The sequence below is a fragment of the Elgaria multicarinata genome, chromosome 1 (assembly GCF_023053635.1).
Source record: "Elgaria multicarinata webbii isolate HBS135686 ecotype San Diego chromosome 1, rElgMul1.1.pri, whole genome shotgun sequence".
NCBI lineage: Eukaryota > Metazoa > Chordata > Lepidosauria > Squamata > Anguidae > Elgaria > Elgaria multicarinata.
In genome coordinates, this window is record NC_086171.1 from 81,971,062 (window position 1) to 81,986,771 (window position 15,710).

Below are 15,710 nucleotides of genomic sequence, written 5' to 3' on the forward strand. Positions count from 1 at the left end.
CCCTGTCCATCAGAGCAAGGCACTCTGATCTGGCAATGGAGGCTGGGGTGTCTTCCTCTATGGCTAGATAGCCATGCATGGGGAAAGGGCAACCATTTCCCCCATGTACAGAGAAAAGAGAATGATCTGACCATCTCTCCATGCACAGAGAAGCATACAAACTATGGCCATAGTCAGATCACTCTCTTTTCCCTGTGCTTTGTATGAATGGGTGGGTGAATGAATGGCGTGTATGAATGTTGTGTGTGCAGGTAAGAGAGGGTGGGAGTGCTGTCATGCTGTCCCTGACATTTTCTGGGGTGCCAATGTGGCCCTGAACGCAAGAAGAGGAGGAGGAGGAGAAGATTCTTCACCCCTGCCTTAAAATATATATTTTGGAATACAATGCTTGTGAATTCAAGAAAATGAGTTGAGCTTTTAGGGGGATCATGACAACACCCGACAGGTCAATGACCTTTTCTGGGCATTTGAGAGTGTTGATGGATGTTGTAAATGCTTCAATATATGTTGACATCAAGAGACAAAATGTCAAAAAAAGTGGTTGAACTAAGACTTTAGACACTGCCAAACTGCAGATTCAGAGGACTTCCTGTTCTATAGACTCACTTCCAATGATAGTAATGTTGCCTTATATTGAATTCAGCACATACAAATGGAAGGGTTAAAAAGCGCATATTCCAGGACCTTGCTCTGATACAAACACACACTCGCAATAATGCATAGCGTTATGCATAAGAATAATACTTACAGGTGATCCATCTTTGCCAGGTGTGCCCTGAAACAAAAACCAAATTTACAAAGGCAAATGCCCCATATGAAGAATGGAATAAAACCAATCAACACCATCTAGCACATTATGCTGCGACATAATTAATTAAAAACTAGATATGGTATACCATACTGTTATGCAGTGTTTTTATATTATCATATATTTGTTACTCTTTGTGTTGAGGCTGAACATTTAGGTTTGGGCTGATAAAATAAAGGACTGGGTAGCAGAGCATGTGGTGTGCTTTGACCTCCACCTGAGCGCCTCTCTGTCTGCCTCAGACAAAACCTCAGGGTTTTTATGGCTGTGCTGACATATCTGCACAAGATGGAACTGCTCCGGGTGCTCAGGTAGCAACCCGAGTTAAAGAGAGAATGGCTTCCTGACAAAGGCCATGCTGGCCCACCAGACACGTCCTTAGAACAAATTAGCAATCTATTCTGAATATCAGCTTTGTCAGTGGAAGCTGGGACCCCAATGTCAGTGGGACAGTGAATCCACTCCAAGTTAAAGTCAGAACCAGTTATAAAGGAGCTATCCAAGGTGCTTCCTTGGAGTTCTGACTGGTTCTGACAGAAACCCGGAGTGGATTCACTGTTGCAATGACATCGGAATCACCAGCCTCCACTGAGCTTTGGGTTTTAGTGAAACCTGACCATCCACCAGCGGAAGAGAAACAGCCAGGGAAATGACTTTCCCTTTCCCCCTGTAGCTCCCCCATGCACACACACCCAATCTGCTCAGGAAGGCTGGGTCGCACATCTCCTGAGCAAAGAACAGGGAAATCCACTCGCATGACATTTGAGTTAAGACTTTGATGGGTGGGAGGCTGCTGTTGCACCATGTCTGGCTTTGTTGGTCCCTGGCTGATGGCTTGTTGGCCAAGGTGTGATTAGAGTGCTGGACTAGATGGACCCTTGGTCTGATCCATCTCTCCACCACTGACTGGTTGAAAGTGTGTTGAAGGAGAAGGGGACAGAGCTTGGAGGGTTATAGCACGGAGGACAATGGGACTGAGGCACAGGAAGATGGAGGACGGCCAGAAGGTTAGACATCCTACTACAGGAAGCATTTTTTTTAAATCAACAACAACAACACGTCTTTCCCCACTAAAGCTAGCAGATTTTGGAATAGAACCATAAACTTGGAAGAGATTCCTCCAAAACTGATGTGCTTTTCATTAATGTTGCAAATTTATCTGTTTGCACAGCTGTTATTTCATCAGTGCTATTTCCTCAGCTTATAGTGTACAGTGTCTGCAACCACATTCTGTAATACAAATTTATTATCTGTTGTCAGGGTAGCAACATTTGTTGGTTCTCTGAAATTACCCTTTCACATTTGGTGCTGATTTGACCCTTTTCTGAGAGCAAACAAGAAGCCTGTTGCTTGATCCTGATTAAGCAAGTGGGCAGAGATATACAGGGCACTATCAGCAGATGAAGAAAGAGTTGCACGCTCCCCCAGCACCCATGCGTCTCTCCTCAAAACCTCCTCCCCCCTCAAAACCACTTATTTTAGCAATTTTTGTCTCAGTGGGGCTGGTGGTAGATGGAAGGCATCTTTTAAAAAGTGGTTTCATGGAGAATTTTGCTCATGCTGCACTTTTACAGTGTGATCCTTTACATATCTATTCAGAAGTAAGCTCCTTATCCCCTGCAGCACCAGAACAATCCTATTGCTTCCTTCAATTTAGTTCAATTTATTCCTCAGCACCCACCATTCCCATGAAGGAAGACTCCAGAGTTCAGCCACTGCTAATAAATGGAATTTAGAATCCCTAAGTGCACTAGGGAAACTCGGGGGGGGGGGGGGGCAATGGCGGCTTGAGGGAAAAAAATTCGAAGGGGACGCAGAAGGGGCAAAGTATATTTCTAGGTGGGCAAGAGGTGTTCTATAAGTTCTCTGAAAGAAAAAGAATGGTATATTTCACATTAAAACGTCCACCCTAAACATATTATTTCTGAAATAAATGAGGGAAAGATTACTTTAGGCCTACACCGCAGAAGGGGAAATTAATTTAAATTTTGAAAAATATTAATGTGTGGTTAGAATTTCTTTTCTTTTTACTATTAGGTATCCTGTATATAAATTATAAATTAATTCTCTCTCCCGCGTGTCAGATGTTTCCCCTTTCCCCTCAGTTGATTGCCACTGGTCTGACGGCATCTTGAAGAGTATGTCGGTAGCTGCAAAATGTGCAGCCTTTGACGGCTCAAGAGCTGCTGCTGAACTGTAGAAGAGCTACAGAGATGATAATATAGAAACACCCTCTGGTGCATGTGAAAAGTGTATTTCCTTCAAGTAATGACACAAGTCCAGCAACGGGAGGGGGCGGCAAGTGAGGGGGTGAGCTTCTTGTTTGACGGGGAGAACTTGCCCTCCCTGCCCCCTCTAGCAGTGCCCCTGCATGAGGTGGGGTCAAAATCTGGCCTTCTTAAGCCCCCAGTCTGGACCTTCAGGGTCCCCCAGATTGCCACGCCCCTTTTTCTCAACCACCAATTGTTTGGTGGTTTCCTGGCTTTTATCCAGCGTTTTCCCCATTCTTAAATGTTGAAATGCCTCTCCTAGGACTGAGTTACTGACAGAAAAAGATTTAAGCTACAACACGCCACTATTTTTCGTATCTTCGGCCCCACCCCTTTTGCCTTCTGGCTGGCCCCGTTCCCTTTAGCCCCACCCACCACTGGAATGCACCTCTGAGAGCGTCTCCAAAAATAAATTTGGCCCTTAGGGTGGAAGAAGTTCTCTACCCCTGCCTCAGTGTTTGGTAGAAGTCCATTGAAGCTACTTACCTCATTTTAGGTTAATTCTCATTAATGTTTATAATTTTCGGTGCTTCTGAAGACATTCTTATTGATTCAGTACTGTTCTTTGCACCATTTCACTCTCAGCCCTCTTTGCTCTCACTGCCATTTCATCTTATTGGTTGTGGCAACTCACTTGATTTTCTCAGCAACATCAGTCACAACCATGATGTCTGGTTTGGTGACGTCACAGAGACACCTAAGCAACTCCACATGGGTTGCCACAGCCAATAGGATTCAACAGTATTGTGGGGAAATAAAGGTGAAGGCAAAGATAGAAAAAGAAAAAGAAATGTTAAGATGAAGAGACAGTGTCAGATAACATTGAAACAATGCAAATGTACAGCAAAGTCCTTTTTCAATAGCTTGGCTATATCCAATTATGGTAGTCCTGAAGCAAATATCAAAATCAGAGAATATTCAGCACAGCCCTAATTGGAATACAGCTTGAAATACTCACAGCTTTTCCGTCCAGTCCAGGCTTCCCGGGAAGTCCAGGTGGTGCTTCTTCTGTCCCAGCTTTTCCTGGTGGTCCAGGTGGTCCTTCCTCTCCCATTTGACCCTTTTCACCTTTTTGGCCCTTAAGTTAGAAAATACACAGTTAGGGCAATCACCCAACGTGTATCTGTCATGACTGCTCCCTTTGGGTCTCCTTTTTACCTTTGTCTCTATAGAGGATCCCAACCATGGATAATCTTTTAGTGTGAACCAGCCCTGAGATGCCACGTTCTACAGAAAAGATAACTAATTCCCTGTTCCATCTCCTCTTGGCAAAGATTCAGAATATAATTTTGGCACTTACAGAGGAATTCTTTTTATGTCTACTCAGAAGTAAGACCCACTGAGTTCAACGTAGCATACTCCCAGGAAAATGAGTACAGAACTTCAGCTTTATTATTATTATTATTATATTTATTTATTTGTATCTTTACTCATACATCGCACCGTATGCTTACTTTTTCTCTGCTTGCACCTTGCAGAACGTCATCATGAGGCTTGTGTTGTGCTTTTAATATTTCCTGAGATATAGTGGTTGATTCACTTTCCTGTTGACTGATTTCTGTAGTGGTTACACCTAAACAAGGTAGAAATGGAAAACTACATAAAATTATGCAAAGCTACATAATAAAATCACATCTGTCAGGAAGCAAGACAGCACACCAAATAACCCCAAATTGAAAACATCTATTAAAAAAGGCAGTGTTTAGTTAAAATAATTACAAAACTTTGAAAGGTTATTTTACAAAAAAAGAGGAGAATGGAGATTGCAATAACACAGAATAAGTTACAGTGATGAATATAGTAGTGAAATTTCATAGAACTGGTGTTTAAATCCTTATACGTTTTCACCCTTCTTCTGTTTCAGTAAAGAGTTTGTGAAACCAAAGAGGTGTTCACCTGAGCTGGACCTTTATCTTCAGTCCCATTACAAGTAGTGACCAAGGGATAGCTAAATTTCCCAACAATAGTGTAGCTTAGTTACTAAGCTCATTGTTACTAAGCTACGAGTCAGGAAGTCTCTCTTGTCACCCATATCCCATCTGCAATATGGTGTTATTTATTGACCTATTTTATAAGCCTGTTATTAACAACTACTGAAATAATGTATATGCTTTGAACACTCTAAAGGCAGTACTTCTTCACACACCATATTGTTAAGCTATGGAATTCACTACTGCAGGATGTACAGATGGCCACCAACCTAGACAGCTTTAGAAGGGGATTAGACACATTCATGGAGGCTATCAACGACTATTGTCATGAAGGCTGTATATCACCTCCAGTATCAGAGGCAGCACGGGCTTTTCTGCATGAGGTTTTTATCATGCACTCTTCATTCCTCACTCATGGTTATTTTTCAGGTGCTTTAGTCAACAGCGTGACCCTCCAGCTTTGCTTCTATGTTTTAAGAAAACTTTCAAACTTGTTTTAGAGCAAGGAAAATGCAGGCTTATTTGTAAAAGCAAAACAAAATGTATTTCCCCACTTCTATAATTGCATTATTCTGCTATACTACTGCGCCACCCTGATGTTGTAGTAGAAAAGCAGGGAAGGAAAAACTCTTTGTCTAGAGCTCAGATCTCAGTTCTGCGACGAAACCAAAAGTAGATACAACTGATTAGCAACCTCATGTAGAAATGGTACGTACTGGGGACATGAATGGAAAGGTGCTATTGCACTCATGTCCTGCTTGTGGACTTCTCATGGGCATCCGCTGGGCAAATGGAATGCTGGACTAGATAGGCCTGAGGTCTGATCCAGTATGGCTCTTCTTATTGTGGAGATGTAGTGTATCTTTAAGAGAGCAAGGATTAGATCCAGCTGGAGGCTGGGCAATCTATAAGGGGAAATTGGGGATAGCTTTGAGAAGGCTTAGTCAGGCATACATAGGGTGACCATATGAAAAGGAGGACAGGGCTCCTGTATCTTTAAAGTTGTATAGAAAAGGGAATTTCAGCAAGTGTCATTTGAATGCATGTATCACATGGTGATATTTTGTCTTCATCATAACAGTTAAAGCTGCAGGAGTCCTGCCCTCTTGACCAGATACAAAAGAGAGGAGGGCACCTGCAGCTTTAACTATTGCAATGGAGAGAGAATTTCACCAGATGATGTATGCATATAAATAACACCTGCTGAAAATCCCTTTTCTCTACAACTGTTAAAGATACAGGAGCCCTGTCCTCCTTTTCATATGGTCACCCTAGTACAGCTATGCTGCCGGCCTTGCAAGGCATACTTTAAATAAAGGACTTATATTTATACTTTTACCTTGCCTCTTTTTGGATACAACATTTTGGCGACGAAGAATGGCTTTTTTATCATTGAACCCACCAGCACCTTTTCTTCAGAGTCCAGGTGAGCCTCCAATTGCGTTCCTTGCCTGGATTCGGATGTTTGAAAACTACTTGTTGGCAGTCAGCGATAAGGAACTTCCTCAAGCAAGAAAATGTGCGTTACTTACTCATTGCTTGGGAGTTGAAGGACAACGGATATTTTACAATCTTCCACTTGCTGATGATAAATATGAGACTGCATGTATTGCTTTAAAGAACGTTTTTGTGCCAAAAGTGAATGTGGTAGCTAACCGCTACAAATTTTGTCAACGTGAGCAGAAACCGGGGGAGTCGGTGTTACAGTATACTGCTGCTTTGAGAGACTTAATGAGCTCGTGTAACTTTGGAGATATGGCAGAAGAGATGATTAGAGACCAGCTAATTGAGAAAACATCTTTGCCTTGTATACGAGAACGCTTACTCCTAGAGATAGATCTTACATTAGAGAAAGCGATAACAATTGCAACTCAAATTGAGGCAGCCCTGGCAGAAGCTAAACTAATGAGTTTGGACAAAGGGGGTGTGGTGCAAGCAGTAGATCCATGGCATAAGCGTTCAAATAGAAGGCAGATAGAGGATGATGAAGAGAAAGCTGGTCAAAAGCAATCAAATCAGCCAAGTCAAACTAAATACTGTGGGTCTTCACAACATCTTGCAAGTCACTCAGGATGTCCGGCTAAGAATGTTCAGTGTAATTATTGTAAAAAACCGGGACATTTTGCTAAAGTATGTCGTCGTAGTAACCAGCAAGTACATGTAGTTACAATACCAGATGTTACTATTTTGAGTGTTGACAGGACTAGTCCCACACATACAGTAGAAAAAATCATGTGTACTGTTAATATTTCTGTTACAAGAGTATCAAAGGATGTTGAATTAATGTTGGATACTGGCTCAGCAGTCTCTATATTACCTGAATCATTGTATCGCCATTACTTCAGGGATATACCACTTATGAAACCAAAAATGCAGTTAGTGTGTTATCTGAAGAACCAAATTCCTGTATGTGGATGTCTACCTGTAAAAGTAACTTTTGGGCAATGTTGTGCATCTGCAGAGATTTACATTGTTCCTGATGGTACTTCTATCCTTGGGAGGGATGTATTTGCTGCATTGAATCTTGGAATAGTTGATGGGCATGTTGTTCCTCCCCAGTTAAGTACTTTTGTAGCGCAAACATCAGTTTCAGCTGTGTTGAAAGATCAAAGTGAAGGAAAACTTGGTTGTGCACATGGGTTTGTCCATAAAGTTAAAATGAAACCAAATATGATACCTGTGCGCCAGAAGTTACGGCGTTTACCATTTGCAGTTAGAGATGCTGTTTCTTAAGAGATTAAGAAATTAGTGCAACAAGATGTTATTGAGGAGGTGGATTCATCTGAATGGGTTTCACCTATAGTAGTGGCAAAGAAGAAGAATGGTGATATTCATGTTTGTGTAGATCTGAGGGAGCCAAATAAAGCTATTGTGATTGATAGCCATCCTCTTCCACATATAGAAGAAGTTTTTGCAGAACTTCTGGGAGCAAGGATGTTTTCAACTCTTGATTTGCAGAGTGCATACCATCAAGTTGTGCTGCATGAAGATAGCAGAGATCTTACAGCATTTATTACACATGATGGATTATTCCGTTTTAAACGTGTCCCCTATGGACTTGCATCAGCACCTAGTGCTTTCCAAAAGATGATGTCAATAATCCTTAAGAAGCAAAAGGGGGTCCAATGTTATCTCGATGATATAATTGTGTTTGGAAATACTCCTGAGGAACATGAAAGTAATTTGCAATCTGTATTGAGCTGTATTAGTGAAGCAGGCTTGAAGCTTAACTCAGATAAATGTAAGTTTAGACAAACTGAGCTTTCTTTTCTTGGACATACAATTTCATCACAGGGATTGAAACCTGATCCTGATCATGCATTGGCAATGCTAGAGGCACCTTCCCCAAGTGATGTACAAACTTTACGTTCCTTTTTGGGTCTTACTTCTTGGTACGCAAAGTTTATTCCTAATTATGCATCTATTGTTGAGCCCCTTCATGAACTGCTAAGAGGAACATCAAATTTTATTTGGACAAAGGCTGCACAGTCTAGTTTTGAGAATGTAAAAGTGTTGATTGTGAACAGTCCTGCACTTGCATTGTTTAATCCTGCATTACCAATAATTTTGACAACAGATGCTTCTGATTATGGACTGGGTGCAGTACTTACAAAGTTCCATGAGGATAAGACGGAAAAGACTGTTGCATTTGCATCAAGAACACTTACTGAAGCTGAGAGGAAATATTCAACTATTGAAAAAGAAGCGCTTGCTTGTGTTTGGGCTACAGAAAAGTGGAGAACATATCTATGGGGCCATGTATTTAAACTGCATACTGACCATAAGCCCTTGACAACATTGTTAACCACAAAGGGAGTAGGTCGAGTAGGAAATCGCATCACAAGATGGTCAACAAAACTACTGTCTTTTACATATGAAATGGAATATAGACCAGGGACTAAAAATGTGACTGCTGATTGCTTGTCCCATTTGCCTTTGTCATCATCTGAGAATTCATTGGAAAGTGATGAAGAAGTAGCTGCTATCATTACTAGTGCACTTAATGCAGTTAAGAGCAATTCTTAGCTGCATGTTTGGCATGTCCAATCCAACAAAAGTTACGGAATTTTTTGACAGGTAGATGGCCTAGTAATAAGAAAAAGCTTGAACCTGTTTTGTTGCCTTATTTTAGAATACGTGATGAACTCTTTCCATGATGGGTATGTGTTACGGGGAGCACACCGTTTACTTGTGCCAAAGGAATTGCAGTCTATATTTATAAGTTTGGCACATGATACCCATCAAGGGATTGTTAGAACTAAGCAAAGATTGAGAGATTTGTATTGGTGGCCAGGAATGGACTCTCAAACGGAAGCTGCTATAAAATCATGTGTTACTTGTCAATTACATGATAAGACAGCAATAACACGTGCATCACCATTACAGCCAGTTCCACTTCCAGATGCTGCATGGGAAAAGGTTGCAATTGATATTGTAGGACCTTTTGAGGCTGCTCCTATGGATTGTCGTTATGCTATCACTTTAATTGATTATTATAGTAAATGGCCAGAAGTAGTGTTTACATCTCAAGCTACCTCAGCTACAGTTATTAGTTTTCTCTCCACTGTTTTTAGTAGAGAAGGGAATCCAAAAGAACTAGTTTCAGATAATGGAGCACAGTTCACTTCAGTGGAATTTGAAACCTTCTTAGAAGAACGTAATATTATTCATTGGAGATCATCTGTGTATTACCCCCAAGCTAGATTGTAAGCCTATGCGGCAGGGTCTTGCTATTTACTGTTTTACTCTGTACAGCACCATGTACACTGATGGTGCTATATAAATAAATAATAATAATAATAATAATAATGGGGAGATTGAAAGGTTCAACAGAAGCCTGAAAGAGAGTTTACAAACAGCTAAGTTAGAAGGGAAAGCATGGAAAACATTCACCACTTACTTTTTGCAAGTGTATAGAGCTACACAGCATGCAACAACACAGAGGTCAACTGCAGAGTTATTGCATGGCAGAGAGATGCATACAAAATTGAATGTGGCTGGAGTGTTAAAATCTAGACCAGATAGACCTTTGGAATCCGAGATGAGAGAGAAAGTTAAAGAGAAACAAAGGAAATCTAAAGTATATACAGATGGACGTCGTGGTGCTAAGGAACAAACATTCCAGTGCAATTCCTTTGTTCGAGTTAGGAAACCTGGGATTTTACAAAAGGGAGAACAAAGATTCACATCGCCTCGTAAAATTATTGGGAAAAAAGGACCTTATACATATAAACTTTCAGATGGACGTGTGTGGAATGCTTCTTATCTTACTCCAGTAGACCATCAAGATGATGAAGATACCCATTTTGGGTTAGAGGATTTGCCTTTTTCACCCACAATAGAGACTAGGCCAGCAGCTGGATCTGACCAACTGGGAAGTGAACCAGGAAGATGGCCAGTCCGTGTCAGACACCCACCTGCTTGGACTAAGGACTATGTTATGTAATGTTGGGATGTGGAATTATGGAGGTTTCTTAAGAGGGGGAGAAATGTGGAGATGTAGTGTATCTTTAAGAGAGCAAGGATCAGATCCAGCTGGAGGCTGGGCAATCTATAAGGGGAAATTGGGGATAGCTTTGAGAAGGCTTAGTCAGGCATACGGTTATGCTGCCGGCCTTGCAAGGCATACTTTAAATAAAGGACTTATATTTATACTTTTACCTTGCCTCTTTTTGGATACAACACTTATGTTGTTATATAAGTTTGAAGTATTATCCTTACATCACACTAGTAGCAATAGTAATATTAACTTAGCACTTTAGAGTGCTCAGAGCATTTTATATACATTTTTTCAGCCACTGTTAGTAACAGCTCTATGAGATAGATATGTCTAGGTCAATAATTGTCCTCCTGCTGCAGATGGAGGGAACAGAATCTGAGAGAGTGGTTATTTAGGGCTACATAATGAGATCATGGCAGGTGAGATTTGAAGCAGGGACTCCCTGGTTCACATTTCAGTCTCTTGGCCTCCACACTAAACTAGCATGACAAGCATTGAAATGGGGCTAGACATATTGGTAAGTGTTCCATGAGTCAGGCCATGGGGAGAGTCTTTTGGTTCCACCTATTTTCATTGTTAGATAGAACCAATGCACCACTATCTGAAATGTGATCAAATCCCCACTAAACATGTGCACTTATGGGTCAACTAACCTATTTGCTACCAAGGCATGTTCATTGTGCCAAGAAGCACATCTTCAAGTAGAATGATTAATTCTATTCTTATCAAAGATGTGCCAGATATTGACAAACAGAGAAAAGTCTCTGTTCAGAACAACAGACAGGCAAAGAGATTAAAATATATATTGCCTTGTTCTTCGGGTTTTGTTGGGCCCACTGTTTCTTCCAAGAGATGTTGTCCAGAGAAATCCATTTCTTCAGAATGGGGAGATGTGGTTGGTGGTGCTCCTACTGGTCCAGCCGTTGTTTCTTCAGATACATTCCCAAGCAACTGCTAGGCAAAAATTAAAGCAAACATTATCCGGACATTATCCTGTAGGAAAGTCTTAGTTGTGAGAGGTAGAGTATAAGCCAACGTACTTTGTTCTGTTTCAACATTTGACATTCAACAGCAGGATATGTTTGGATCCAAGGCCCTCCCAAATAAATCAACTGTGTCATTTGTTATTAATATTGCCTAAGTTTTTGCAGTGTATTAGCTGTTGCTCCTAGCAGGCAGGACTTGATAACTCCAGCCATTGAAATCACGAAGGAACTGTCTGAAAGTATTTTGGTCCTCCAGGTGAGGTACAGTTCTGGCAAACAAACACACACACACCCCAGGCTACCACTGTTAGTTCTTGAAGAACATGAAATGGGTTCATGGGGCCTTTAATTGCTCCAATGCCCTCACTGGCTGAGCACTCCCCAAAAGTTAGAGAGCTGATTGGTTCAGCTCGCTGCCTCACACACTAGGGGAAATACTGCGATTTAAAGAAACAGACCTGTTACCATGCAATCTTTTAGGCACGTAAACCATCTCTATTTCAGTTAGTTGACCACTTGCATTTTTCTTTCTGATATAACTATGTGAATCCCACCCCCTCTCTTTGTTTTTCATCAGCATGTTTCCCATTCAGTTTTATACAAATTGCTTTTCTACAGAATGTATAGAAGTATTGAACAATTTATTTATTTATTTATTTATTTATTACACTTATATACCGCCTCCATAGCCAGAGCTCTCTGGTCGGTTTACAGAAATTCTAAAATTGAGATAAAAACAAGTATACAAAATTTAAAATTTTAAAACACAGAACATACACACATAAAGCATTAAAAACCGTTTTTAAAAAAATAAACATGTGGGTGATTAAGATGTGCTGCCATATGCCTGGGCAAAGAGGAAAGTTTTAACTTGGTGCTGGAAAGATAGCAGCGTTGGCACCAGGTGAGCCTCGTCAGGGAGATAGTCTGGGGGCCACCACCGAAAAGGCCCTGTCCCTCATTGCCACACTCCGAGCCTCTCTCGGAGTAGGCACCCAGAGGAGGACCTTAGATGTTGAACGTAGTGACCGGGTATATTCACGTTTGAAACTTTAAGGGTTGTTTCACACCTGACCGTGACGTGTACACCCTTCATGCAGCAAGGAAAGGGAGCCAGCCTTGTTAGGCTCAAGCACAAGTAAGCTTAGTATGGCTTTTATCTGTACTTTCCTACGCAAGTAGGCCCAACTGACATGATCAGCCACACACACACACACGCATGCACACACACACACACACACACACACACACACACACACGGATATATCACTTGGACAGGGCCTAACTTGTGTGTGAATAAAAGCCGTAGTTCACACTGAACATGCTTCCAAAGCTTATCCCATACAGTATACAGCAGCCCTCCTCAACCAAGTACCCTCAACATCTGCTGGATTACAACTCCAGGGATTCTGGGATTTGTTGTCCAACACGTCTCAAGTCAAGGGCACCAGGTTGAGGGAGACTGGCGTTTAGGACACACACACCAAGTCTATGTGTAAACTGGCCCTCTAGTTATTTGAAACATTTAGATGAAATTTAGATACAAGACAAATCTGAAAAGCCATAGCATTTCAATCAATTGCTTGGCCAATGAAGTCTCCCAATACTGTAGAGTACTTTGTATATAAGTGGGATATAAATTGAATAAATAAATAAATAAACTCTATAACTAGAATTAGACAACAAGTTTTTTTTCAGAGAGATGATGGAGATGAAGCACTGCTTGCTTCTCTGTCCCTCTGATTTTGTCTGATCAGAGAGGCTTTGCAGGTTTTTGTACTGTTTCGAAAACCTGTAAAATCTCTTTGACCAGAGGTCGCAGCACAGAAGAGATGAGTAACCATGCCACTATCACACCACCATCAACTCTCTTTCAATGGAAATAAATCTTTCGATCATTTTTGGCTATATAGCCCTCATAGTTTAATTTCCTTAAAACTGCACTAGCTGGTGGATCACCTGAAATAAAATTTGACACCCTGAGTCATGGAAACTAGCCAGTTCACCTGGACATTTCCTGCTGTGATAAAAAGAAATCTCAAAAACATTCAGGCCTCGATTTTGGTTTCAACCACTGCTTAAAAGGGCGATTACCGTAATATCCAAAACATGCCTGCATCCAGTAAGAGAACATATATCTGTACAACACAAGCCTCCATTGATTTCAAGGGAATGTTATTCCAGTTTCCACATAAACATATATAGCTTTAGGGAACACTCTGGCTCAACTCTCAGCTCCTGATTTTAATATATTTTGACAACATTACTGAGATCAAATCTAAAACAACTGCAACTACTTATCACTTGACAAGAGATGATGTGGACAGTGATAAAAGCTAGAAGTGATACACACACACACACACACACACACACACACACACACACACACACGGAGCTCTAGGATAAATACTAGAAAGAAATCTGGAGCTGGGAAAAATTTCCACCAGGTAAGAGCATAGCAAAATGGAAGGCTACGCATACTGTTTTGAGTTTAGGAGTTCCAGAATTTTTTTTTGCCCTTCAGGGACTCGTGTGCCCACCCACGGACTGCCTCTGTAAGACTGGCCAGGATCTTTAGTGCCCTCCTGTCTCCTGTTCCTGTGTTCCTGTATCTGCCCCTATTAGGGATGCACAGGCTGAATTAAATCCGTTCCATGCATGTTTCGTGGATTGTCAGGACCCTTTTGTTCTGTCATTGACAGACTTGGATTTCTTGGATTTCTTTTACCAGAATTTTGTTCTATTTGCACTAATGCACATTAGCACTCATGTGCAGATGTGCCAATCAGTACTAGTTAATGCAAATTGCACTAATGTGCATTAACAAATGCAGATTTGTGCCCTTGCAAAATTGCGAATTAGGGCAAATCCCCCCAGAAGTGGAAACCCAGTCCATCAATCCACCAAATCCAAGACTCGAAAAAAAAGCTGGTCCACTGCATTTCCTAGGAATCCAAAGATTTGAATCTGTTATAGATTTCTCAACATCCCTAGCCCCCCCACCCCCCACCGCCCCATCACATGTAATGACAACCCACGATTCGACAATCCATACTGTGGGTTGTTGTTATGTGCGAAACCAGATTAGTGAATCTTCCTTCTCACCAGCATTGTTGCCTGCTGCTCCTCCTCCTCCTCCTCCTAATTGCTACCACCTGCATGCTTGCCAGGCAGAGAGCTAATGAGAAAACAGGCAGTGGCATTTACTGCTCCTCCTTCACACCACCACTGGCCGAAGCAAGAGGCAGATGAACCAAACAGGTTGCAATGGTAAAGAAGTGGAACAGTCTGGGAGCTCTTACCAGTGGGCCCTCTGCTGGGATGTGGGCCCTCAGCACATGCCCAACCATGCTGACCCTTGGCACCAGCCCTGCGGACTGGGCAAGGATTGATTCAGCATAGCAATACATTGACGCACTCTATTGGTTTACACACCCTTGTCTGCGGCCTGCATCCCTCCCCAGTTCATGTGACCCACTGACGTGCTTCACCAAAGGACCCCCAAAATCCCAGAGCTGGCCTTGCCTGAAAATCCTGCGCTCCCCTCCTCTCTCCTCAGTGACACTTTCTCTTCCTCTGCCCTTTTAATTGGTTCAACTTTCTTGATGTCATGCAACATGTCCAGTGAGCCAGTGCCTGAGAGATATCCAGCTGGTCTCAAGTTGCTCCAATGCAACCTTTTCCTCCACTGTGTCCAGTTCCTTGGAGGCCTTCCCGCCTGAGGATTATGACAATGAATTCATTCCTTTAGGAGGGGATTTTTCCCTTGCCTGTAAAACCAGACATCTTTAGTTCCCAAGATGCACTGGAATGATTATAGGCATTGCTTTAGCTACATGTCAAATGAGTGACACTTTTTCCTGACTCTGCTAAGCCATGATGTTTGATTCTTGTAGGAGCATTTTGCAAACTGGCGTAGGCAACCTTGGCACTGATAAGTAGCTTGATCTAGCTGGCAGGTGGGTTGTTAAAAAGTAGATGCCTTCCTTCGCTTCTCTCCCACCCAGCAGAGTGAGACACTTTGGGCATTTTGCTCGACAATTCATAACAGTCTGGTGTGAACATCAGCTTTCCAAAAGCATCTGTCAGTGGCTGTGGTGGTTATCCTAGACGATCTTGAGCTTGGCTGTGCATCCGATTTGGAATTTGGCAAGAAAAGATACCCTGAAAGCCCATGGTCAGTCTTTCCAGCCAGCATATAAATCTTTGGACTTG

The 15,710-nt window shown here is 41.9% G+C and overlaps 1 protein-coding gene across 2 annotated transcripts in view; it reads right to left on the bottom strand.

Moving 5' to 3' along the window:
- COL15A1 (collagen type XV alpha 1 chain) overlaps positions 1-15,710 on the bottom strand; it is a 180,413-nt gene that overhangs the window by 74,868 nt on the left and 89,835 nt on the right. Inside the window, exons 6-9 of one of the 2 annotated variants that reach the window (XM_063130985.1) lie at positions 11,319-11,460; positions 4,533-4,651; positions 4,037-4,156; positions 749-775 (exon numbers count right to left, since the gene is read on the bottom strand). In XM_063130985.1, the coding sequence (XP_062987055.1) occupies positions 749-775; positions 4,037-4,156; positions 4,533-4,651; positions 11,319-11,460 (408 nt within the window). Of the gene's footprint in view, positions 1-748; positions 776-4,036; positions 4,157-4,532; positions 4,652-11,318; positions 11,464-15,710 lie in introns of both variants that reach the window. The other variant, XM_063130976.1, reaches the window with a different exon arrangement.